General features: G+C 58.3%; 4 protein-coding genes across 4 annotated transcripts in view; 2 read left to right on the forward strand and 2 right to left on the reverse strand.

The window, feature by feature from the left end:
• SPRG_21013 (hypothetical protein) overlaps nucleotides 1–1,687 on the forward strand; it is a gene marked incomplete at both ends in the record, with an annotated part of 4,590 nt that extends 2,903 nt beyond the window's left edge. The window contains 4 exons of the mRNA XM_012351549.1: nucleotides 38–284; nucleotides 330–951; nucleotides 1,062–1,414; nucleotides 1,467–1,687. Coding sequence (XP_012206939.1) covers nucleotides 38–284; nucleotides 330–951; nucleotides 1,062–1,414; nucleotides 1,467–1,687 — 1,443 coding nt within the window. The remainder of the gene's footprint in view (nucleotides 1–37; nucleotides 285–329; nucleotides 952–1,061; nucleotides 1,415–1,466) is intronic.
• Nucleotides 1,688–1,852: 165 nt separating this feature from the next.
• SPRG_11335 (hypothetical protein) lies at nucleotides 1,853–2,169 on the reverse strand (the record flags this gene model as incomplete). Its single annotated transcript, XM_012351516.1, has 4 exons — nucleotides 1,853–1,870; nucleotides 1,924–1,966; nucleotides 2,016–2,071; nucleotides 2,095–2,169. The coding sequence occupies 4 exons, from the start codon at nucleotides 2,167–2,169 to the stop codon at nucleotides 1,853–1,855; spliced, it is 192 nt and encodes a 63-aa protein (XP_012206906.1).
• A 1,786-nt stretch (nucleotides 2,170–3,955) lies between these two features.
• SPRG_11336 (hypothetical protein) lies at nucleotides 3,956–4,868 on the forward strand (the record flags this gene model as incomplete). Its single annotated transcript, XM_012351517.1, has 3 exons — nucleotides 3,956–4,228; nucleotides 4,377–4,718; nucleotides 4,851–4,868. 3 exons carry the CDS (start codon nucleotides 3,956–3,958, stop codon nucleotides 4,866–4,868), a joined length of 633 nt encoding a protein of 210 aa, XP_012206907.1.
• Nucleotides 4,869–4,879: 11 nt separating this feature from the next.
• Nucleotides 4,880–10,081, reverse strand: SPRG_11337 (hypothetical protein; the record flags this gene model as incomplete). The annotated part of the gene is made up of 12 exons (XM_012351518.1): nucleotides 4,880–5,655; nucleotides 5,713–5,811; nucleotides 5,928–6,129; nucleotides 6,167–6,303; nucleotides 6,329–6,450; nucleotides 6,967–7,477; nucleotides 7,531–7,618; nucleotides 7,682–8,146; nucleotides 8,194–9,166; nucleotides 9,223–9,365; nucleotides 9,424–9,548; nucleotides 9,601–10,081. The coding sequence occupies 12 exons, from the start codon at nucleotides 10,079–10,081 to the stop codon at nucleotides 4,880–4,882; spliced, it is 4,122 nt and encodes a 1,373-aa protein (XP_012206908.1).
• Nucleotides 10,082–10,084: the final 3 nt, after the last annotated feature.

Below are 10,084 nucleotides of genomic sequence, written 5' to 3' on the forward strand. Positions count from 1 at the left end.
ATGCAAGGAATGTCTCCATCCTTTCATAATGGAGTAGGTCGAGCTCATCAAGCGCGTCAAAGACGACCTTTCCTACAACCACGTGAAATTCGAGGAAATTCTAAGTCAGCAAGAAGAAGACTACGAATTCCAAATCCAAAAGCTCAAGGCCGAGTACGAAGAGCAGTTGGCAGGCGAGCGCCAAAACACGGCCATCAAGGAGACACAAATCACGGGCAAAAACAGCAAGCTGGATTCGCTCAAGAAGAAAATTCAAGAGCTCAAAGCGAACGCGTCGGCGCGGGGTACCCTTGTCTTGCACGTGTACATAAATGTCAATGTCATATTAGACATCTTGCTCGCGACCGAGCGCGCCAAGACCGCCAAGCTCGAAGCCGCGCTCACCAACTACGAAAAGTACTTTGACGCGCTCCAAAAGAACATTGACGAGAAGGAGAAGAACGTGCAGAGCTTGAAAGCAACCAACCACGTGCTCGAGAGCTTCCGCTTCGTGCTGGACAACCGGGTCGAAGAGCTCCAGAACGAGAAGGCGCCCATGCAAAAGCTCATCATGGGGCTCGAAGCCCATATCCACGACGTCCAAGACGAGATGGTCGATGAGTTTCACCACAAGGACGTCATGGACGAGACGCTCGCAGCGCGCGACATCAAGATCAAGGCGCTCACGAACGAAGTGAACGCGCTCCGGCTCCAGACGCGCAAGAAAGAGTCGACAATTGGCGCCATGACCCGCGAGTTTGCGCGCATCGTGCTCATTTCGAACCCGAAAGAGCTCGAACGGGCCGTCAAGGACGCGTACATTGTGTACGTCAAGGGCGAAGCACCGAAATCCAAAAAATTCCATACGACGTCCTCGATCCTGAGCTCGCCCAGCAAGGTGGCACTGGCGGACGCGCCGCTGCTGGCGGACGACAACAAGGAGGTCGTCCAAGAGACGTGCAAGCAGCTGACGTACATGCACCGATCGGTGGCGACGCTCAAGAATGCGCTGCAGCACGCCAAGAACGAAGCCGAGCACCACCATCGCGATGCGATCACGGAAGGAAACATCCTCCTCCAAGACATGAACCAGCTTCGGAAAAAAACAAGACGCTCGAACTCAAAGTGAAGGAGCTCGAGAGCGCCTTGTATCTGGCCGAGACCGCCAAGAAAAAGCGCGCGGCGCAGTCGCCAGCGGCCAAGCTCTCGCCCCTCTTGCGCAAGGCCTCGTCGGCGGCGGCCATCGCGTCGCCGGGGCGGCTCGTCGTCGGCAGCGTCTTGCCCTTCACTGCGATTGAGCGCGAGCGTGACCTGCATAAAGTGGCGTCAATGCCGGCCGTCCACGAGTACCAAGCAAAGATCGACAAGCAAACGCGCGAGATTCAGCGCCTCAAGACCCAAGTCCAGCTCCTTTTGGAAAAGGAAGCGACCAAACGTACTATTGTGCTTGATATGTTGATACAAGCAATACTGACACTGCGATGTAGAGGACGCGGATCCGGCCCAAGGGGTGGGCAGCCTCATGCTGCCGACGTACCCAGAGCCCCCGTCGCTCGCGACGAGTCCGACGGCGGCGCAGACGATCCACAGTATCTCGCGGAAAACCGACTCGACGTTTAGCTTTTTAGCCATGCAGCCATTGCCCAACAACGACGATGACGACAATTATGGTTATGGCGACCACGCTAATACCGCCAGTCCGTCTTAAAGGAGTAGTACAGTAGTCCTTGTGTGTGTGTCCGGGTCGAGACAGACTTTGGTTGGTGATGAGCCTCATGTTGTTGTTTCAGTGGGTCGTCTATTGAAATGTACTAGTCCAAACGAAGAGATAATGTCAGACTTTCTCTTCGCTGTGTACGGTATAGGGAGGCGATTAGTAGGCAATCACATACTACTACGTACGCTTAGGATCAAAATGTGCCATCCGAATCGCAACACACACACCTGCTTGGTGGCATCGAGCGCTTCTTCACAGACAATTTCCATGCTAGAAAAGCCCATTGGAACGTCGGCACCTTGTCCTATTACATGCGTACCCGAGGTATTCGCACATGAGGTTCCACATGCCGTGGTTGCGCAGGCTCGTCCACGGCTTCCGCCCGTCGCCGGTGTCACCTTGCGGTGCGCGCCATTCGAGTACGTCGGGAGGTAGAGCGCGAAGAGCGCTACGGCCACGTAGCCATAGCCCATCTACATGAGGATAAGATCTGAGAGACAACTCAAAAGAGCCTATTGTTATCGTACGTAGTAGAGGTACTAGTAGACGAGGACGGCGGTGGCCGCCCACATCCACTGCAAGTAGTGAATCGAGACGAACACAATCACATGTTGGAGTGCGACGCTAGGATCTTAGTTGCCGTCGTTGTTACCTGTTGTAGAGGAGGAAGGAGAGCGCACCGAACACTCTCGGGCAATTGCGTGAGCACTCGCTGCGGCGTGTACCGATGAGCTATGCAAATAGGAGGGAATCGAAAATGAACCGCTCATCACTCAGCAGTGGATCGCGCGTGACGTCACATAGCGTCTAGCTAAATCCGTGAAAGGAGGACGGCGCTGTCAAGGACTCGTGCCTCAGAGCTAGTCAGTACTGTACTGTGCTATTGTCGATTTTTCACGGACCGGTCCGATCAAAATGCTGGGAAAGAACGCGGGTCATGGAAAGGTAGAGTGTTTTAGCCATTAACCTATCGTTGACGGCCGCGCGTTCATGGCTTCGTACATCAGCTCGTCGTCTTCGTCCATCTCGTCGCGCTTGCGCTGGGCACTCACCAGTGCCCAAAAGATAACAAAAGCCAGCACAGAGAGGGCCAACGCAGAGTACGCGAGTGCCTCCAGGAGGCACTCGAACACACCAGCGAATTGCGCCTCGTAGCAAAGGCGCAGACGACTGGGTAGGTAAATTTGGTTCAAAAAGTAGCGACGGCACGCCTTGGCTTCCGGATACGTCAGCAGGTACGGGTACAGCTTGGGGCTGGGGCTCATGATGCACACGGCGGCCGTCGCGTCAACCTTGGTCAGCGGACAATGCTCGTGGACCCAGTCGCCAAAAGCCGACGTGTCGTCCGGCGCGGCCACTGCGTGACGGCAGCCATCGCACGCGACATCCATCGATGGCTCGGCGGCGAGCACACTGGCGTTCACCTTGTCGCAAAATTGCAAGAGGGTCGTCGCGTCGTCGATGGGGACGCCAAAGAAGGTCGGCGCGTCGAGCAGCGCCTTGATCCGCAACCTGTCGGTCTCGTTGGCAAAGATGCGAGGCTGGACGAGTGTCTGCCGCAGAGGAAACGAGGTGCAGTACGCCTTGCCCTCGCGCGCACAGTAGGTCTCTTCCAGAGCATACTGGGCATTGAGGGCAGCGTCACCCCCAAAGCAGCGCAAGTCCCTTTGGGTGAGATACCCATCGCCGTCGTATGCATCGGCGGAAGACCGTCTAGAAAATGTTGCCTCGAACTGGGCCAATTTGTCGGCAGTGGATGAGGCGGCATTCGATCCCCGCCAGAAGCCAGATCTCGTCGTCAAGTAGGCAGGGAGCCCCATGAGCGCGCAGAGGCCGACAGCACCAAAAAGCACAAGGAGCAGCGGGGTCGTGGACGCCAATTTGGCGGCGCGGCGCACGTGCACGAGGCTGGCGACAACGAGAGAGAGACCGACGCAGCCACCGGCGATTGCAGCATCAGCAAGCGGGACGAGCGGCCGCAGAAAGCTCGAGGGAAGAACGATCGGCACCGCGACAAAGTACAGAAGCGCAAGGACACTCCACGCAAGGTACGCGCGGATCGGCCACGTGACGAGGTACATGATGTCGAGGCGAGGCGTATTGCAAACTGCAAGGACAGCAAAACAGGTAGGATAGAGTGGTACACGTCGAGTGAGTCCAACGGAGCTGGCCACGTGTGACACGGCCCCAGAGACATCACTTTTTTGCCCTGTACTGTACCGCTCAAGCCAGTCACCAACCAATCACCGCCTTCCAACCATGGCACGCCCCACCCCCACAACCAGGCCCCGACCGGGACCCCACCCCAACATCGATCAATTAGCGTCCAGTACTAGTAGTCCCGCCCTCCGTACCCCCCGGACCCAAGCCAACGACGGTTGCACGCCGCACGGGACCATCGACCTCACCGTTCCCGAAGGTACATCGCTCCGCAGCTTCCGCTCGGTCGGCACGCACCCTGTCTCGGACGATACGCTCGACAGCCTCGAACACTTCGCGCGATTTTGTCTTCAATCCCGCGGACATCAACCAGTACATGTCATCGATCATCATCAGCTGACGTAGTACGCGCATCGAGCAAGTAATACAGCCAAGGCCCGTTCTGACGCGCCCTTCGTAACTCGATCGCGCTCATCAAGGACTCACCGACTTGGATCTGTATATCGCGGTGGCGGACAAGGAGACGAGCGACAGGATCGCGGGTCACTCGTTCATCCTTGACGGAGAAGCCGGCAACGACATACCCGAACTCACGGTCCCGTCACACTCGCCCTACGACGACAAGTACAAGTACCACATCACACTATTCGACTCGGTCCCCGACCGCACGGCCTTCCTCAAGTGGTTTGCGCTCCGCACGAATGCGCTGCTGACGGCCTACATGCCCTCTCGTCTGGACGACCTCCATAACAGTAAGTGCCGGATCGTCTTCCGCACCAAAGAAGTCCCTGCCATCCTCCGCCTCACCGAAACCACGTCATTGCGCGAGGTCGCGGGCGAGGACGAGAAACTGGGTGAGGAGGTAATAACTCTCGTCGTTCGTCATAAACTGGCTTGTATACAGTACCACCATCCATGGCCGGCCAAGGCGGACGCTTCCCGCTGGCGCGCGAGCCTAGGTGAACCACAATGGCTGTCCTCCACTGGTCTAAAGCCCGGTCCGAATGTTTAGAAACATCTGTTTTACAAAGACGTGTGGTAGCGCAAGACGGACGCAATGTGGGATTGCGCCGCCACTTTCACCGTCGTTGTCGGCGTGTAGGTGCCATGCACACCTGCTCTAAAGCGCACGCACTGTCCTTTTGCGCAGTCGGCCGCCTCGGAGACGAGCAGTGTGTACGCACCGGGCGACACGTGTTTTTCGAGACCGTGGCCCACTGCATTGGTGTAGATGCCCCAGTCTTTGGCACGGAGCTCGGCACGCACGACCTTGGCGCTCCCGGCCGCGATGGCCAACTTTTCAAAGAACACGAGGCGCTTGGTCTCGGGCGCGATGCCACGACGGGCTTCCTGGCGCGGAAACAGCAGCACGACGTGGTCGCGGTCGCCGTCGCCCGTGTTTTGAACGGCCAGAGTGATCGTGAGCGCGTGCTTCTCGCCGACGAGCACGGACACGTCGCTGTACGTAAAGCGCGTGTAGCTCAGCCCACTCCCAAAGGTCCACTCGGGCGCGCACTCGCCAAAGAGGCCGTTGGTAGTGCACCCCGCGTTGCGCCGGTGGAAGTATGTCACCGCTGCATCCAATGGCGCCTTGGGGTACGTGTACGGCAGCCGGCCACTGGGGTTCGTCGCTCCGAGAAGCACGCTCGCGATCCCAGCGCCGCCCATCTCACCAGGCAGCATGGCGTGCAGGACGGCAGAGGCGAGGTCGGGTAGCCCCTGCAGCAGCCGAGGCCGGCCTTCCACGAGCACGAGAAGGAGCTTGGTCTTGGTCGCGGTAAGGGCGCGAACATACGCGACTTAGCCGTCGGGAAGGGCCAAATCTCGGATATCGCCGGGCTTCTCCGCGTACGGACCTTCACCAAGCACGACGAGTGTGTACGCTGCTTGGCCCGCGAGACGCGTCGCCTCGGCCATGTCCTCGGGCGTAAACGTTCCCGCAGAGTCGACGCCAACTAAGGACGTCAACGCACAACGGGGGCACGCCGTCTTCAGAGCTGAGAGCACCGATTGCCCGTGCGGAAATATATCGTTGCGCCGTTGCCTTGCCACGCGAGCGACCAGCCGCCACAGAGGTGCCCGATGCTGTCGATGGCCGGGCCCGTGAGAAAAATCGACGCGTTCGCTGGAAGTGACAGCGTCGCGTTGGCGTTTTTGAGAAGCACGATGGACTCAGTGGCCATCGCGAGTGCCGCGGCTTGACTGCTCTTGTCGCCAACCAGTGGGACCGTCGCCGCGCCTGGCAATGGCTCGTCGTAGAGATGGAGCTGCAGCTTTAACGTGACAATGCGCTGCGCGGCGTCGCGTAACCGAGCAAGTGGCAGGAGCCTCATACAGCGTCGTCGTGTGCTTGATAAAGTCAATGTCGGTGGCGACCATGTCGATCGAGGTTTCGGTCAGCGCGAGCTCAACCGCGTCTTGGAGCGACGGTAGGTCGGCGCGAAAGACTCGATCGTTCCGGACGCGCCAGACGTTGAAAGACGCGGGCGCGGAGCACGGGCCAGAGGTAGCGGAACGCGGCTTGGTGCGTGTTGGACGCCGTGTTGGGCGTCGAGTAGAGGTAGCCCGAGAGTAGACGATCAAAAGCTGAGCCGCTGTGATTGCGATACTTTGGCTTGCTTAGCGCAGTCTTAACGCACGAACGTTAGCACGACGTCGACAGCGTTGCTTCGTACTAGTAGAGTGCAGTAGTAAATATCCTATCGGATATAGTACGTCGTTCGTCCAGCATGAACGGCATCCGGAGGCGGAGGCATCGTTGCAGGGGGATAGGATCGAGATTCTTCGGTCACCAACCTGTCGCTCGACCCATCTTCCAATCTACTTGGTTGGGTGTTTGCAGCTGAGCGCGGCCGTGTCCTAGTTCACCCCCATGGCCTCGATCGTCGACTGCCTCCTCGTTGCTGCTACCTTGATACTATCTTGATACAAATGACGCGGTCCATCGAAAGGCTCAGTACCTCATTGTGGACTTGAGACTCCTCGCACGACTGTATCTGTCCTCAACCAAGACTGTTGGGAACCAATCGGTCGTGGGTTCGATCCTGTGTTTCCGCAAAGGATACAAGGCGGGGTGGTAATAGTTTCTTGTCTAGGTTTTATAGGTCGACGCAAAGTGCGCAAGAAGGGCGTCGCCCTTGAACTGCACGTCCTTGAGCTCCTGAAAGGCGGCGACAAACGCCTTAATGTCCTCAATGACCTTGGCTTTCCCGACCGACGTGCGCGGCGCGACGGCCTTGAAGCACTCGGGCATCTTGTGCGTAAACATATCAAAGACGCGCGAAAAGACCACTTGGAGCTGGAGCGACGGCAGCACGGGGCTGAGCACTTGGTACAGCTTGACCGTGTTGGCGGCAATGCTCCGCAGCGGCGCGCTTGGCACAGCAATCACGTCGTAGTCGACGTCGGTCGCGATCACTTCCAGCGCCTTCTTCATGATTTGGTCTTCGACAATACTGATAAACTTGCCGAAAATCTTGTTGTTGTGCTCCACGTAGTCGTGCGTGACCTTGTCGAGCTCGTCGAGCAGCAGCTTTTGGCGCTGCGTCAAATGCAGCGCGAGCTGGCACTTGATGTGCGGAATGAACGCGACAATGACCTCGAGCGACTGCGACGCCAGGCCTAATGCCACCATATTCGATCGTACAAGTGCTAGGATCGTACAAAGCGCATACCGAGATGCTTGGCCGAAATGCTCTTCAGGTGGGCCACTTGCATGGCGCCGGCACCCAGCACGAGCTGGGTCGTTCGCGAGTTGAAGAGCTACCGCGTCGAGTGAGTGCACGATGATGGAGGTTTCTTGTGTATAACAAGAGGCGATCGTACCCGAAGCATCTCGATCGAGCGCTGCACAATATCGGTCGCGACGACTGGGAAATTGGCCGCCAAGCTCACATAGTTCATGAGGATCTCGAGTGTAAGCAGCACGGACCAGACGACGCGGAATGACAGCGTCGACGAGAGCGTGAGCTGCTTGAGCGGCGGCGCGGTCTCGGCCGCGACCACGTGGTCGTGCGACAGGACGAGCGAGACGCCTTTCCCTTGGGCAAACTGCAGAAGGCTGGCGTGGCGCGACGCGGAGATTTCCGCGTTCTTCCATAGCTCGTGGTTGAGCGTCGAGACGAGTTTGTTGATCTGGCTCTGGTGGTACTTTTCCAGAAACAATTTCACTTGGTTGAAGAGCGCGCCGCGCAGCGTATAGTCGGTTTTGCCCGTCGACTTTTCGAGGTTGACGACAAAGCTCATGGTCGCATCGTAGAGGGACCGCAATTGCGGCATCGTGTACGTGGCCTGGACACAGTCTTAGAAACAGAAAAAACGACTCGAGACGAGGGTACCTGGACTTCTTTTCGGACCGCGAAGAGGTTGCTCACGCTGCGCTGCGAGAATTCGCACGTTTTCCGGATCGCATCTTCGACTTCGCGCACGATTTTGGCGGCTTTTTTGGTCTCTTGCCACTCGGCAAGCTTGTCGGCGGCTTCGGGCGCGGCGTCCGGGGACCACTCGTTGTCCGTCACCGTCGTCGTCGTCGTCGTTGTACTGCGACCGCTGTCGTTGTCATGCTCGTCACGGGGCGTGCTAACGTCGACGTGGAACGTGGCGGCGAGCATCGTCTGGACCGACATGGCGCGCTGGAGCACGATCAAGAGGTGCTCAAAGATCATCTCGACGCACGAGAGGAACTCCTCGGACGTCAACGCGCGCAGCTGGACCGTCACGTTGGCGTCGGCGCCGTCTCCGGGCTTGGTCGTGGACGACGATTCGATCGTTTCACTCACGACGGTCTTGACCACGATCTTGATCTCGTCCGTGAGCTGGCTACGGTACTTGTTCATGGTCTCGGGAATGGCCTCGAGACGGAAGAGTGCATCCATGAGAGCCTTCATTTCCTCGCGCGTCTGGTCTTGCTTGAGCGCCAGACTCTGTGCCAAGACAGGGTTACTCGCCGCGCTTGCCGCGTCGTACGACGGATCAAAGACCCAGTCACTACCGGTGACCATGGCCAAGAAGCGCGCACTCATTTGGCTTCGAATGAACGACCGGTACGTCTGCAGCTTCTCGCCGAGCGACCGGACGCAATGTATGCCCGCGAGCTGGCTCGTCGTGCGCAGTGCCGTGTCGATCGCATCTAGAGCGCCGGTATAGTCGTGGCCGTGCACAAGCGCCTCGACGCTGCTCTCCGTGTGCTTCATCTCTTCAATCTGCAGCACAATCTCCTGGAGCTCGGCGAGCCGCTTCTGGCGCCGATGCAGCTGCAAAATGGCCAGCGACTTGTCGGCCATCGAGTTGCGCAGCCGCTCCATCGTTGCTCTATTGCCAAGGAAATGTCGTCATGCACGTAACATCATAATGTCATGGGACGATACCGGAGGTGCTTGACTTGGTCACAGGCTTGGGTCACACGCTTTTTCATTTCGTTTTGCGAATTGGAGGCTTCGAAAAAACGGTCCGAGCGCGACGACACTTGGCGAAGCAAGCTCACTTCGACGCGGTCCAAATACCCCGAGAGCTATCCATACAATACGGATTTCTGGATCCTTTGATGCAACAGGATTGTCGGCGATTACCTTGTCTTGCGTGTCTTGGATCGACGCGCCTTGGAGCACGTGATGGAACGTTTGCGGGTCCGTAAAGTCGTACTCGGGCTTAAAGTACATGCTCGGAACTTCCTGAAAGCACTTTTGTACGTCCTCTAATCCGTCCATCAGAATGTCAACTATCAATGTATCAGGTAAAGCACGTACCGTCGGCGGCCGCGACCGATGGCACGTTGGCCGACGACAGCTGCTCGCGCACCGGTCGCTCGTGGTTCTTGGTGTACATGGCACTCGCCTCGCCGAGGCTCTTCATGAACGGGTCGAAATCCCGACGGCTGATGACTGGCGCGTTCAGCATGGACGTGATCGTGAGCTCCGTCTCGCCGGGCAGCGTAAACGCATCTAGAAACGCGTCGCCCCAGTTGCCGCCCCGCGGGTTGCTCAGCACCGAGTGCAGGTTGTGCCCACACACGTTGATGTACTCGCGCGCCTCCTCGGAGGCCACGTGCTCGGCCCCGTCGTCGTCCATCGACGGGTCGTAGAAGCCGCTAATGTCGGCCTTGCGCTGCGCAAATAGCGTCGGAAAGTCCGTCGGCATCATCATGCTCAGGCCCGTCTCGGCGGCCGACGTGAGCGACCCCGCGGCCGCCGAGGTCAGTGTGCCGAGGCCCTTCCCGACCGGCGCCATGGC

This window comes from Saprolegnia parasitica (assembly GCF_000151545.1).
Source record: "Saprolegnia parasitica CBS 223.65 unplaced genomic scaffold supercont2.81, whole genome shotgun sequence".
In the NCBI taxonomy this organism is placed as follows: domain Eukaryota; phylum Oomycota; class Saprolegniomycetes; order Saprolegniales; family Saprolegniaceae; genus Saprolegnia; species Saprolegnia parasitica.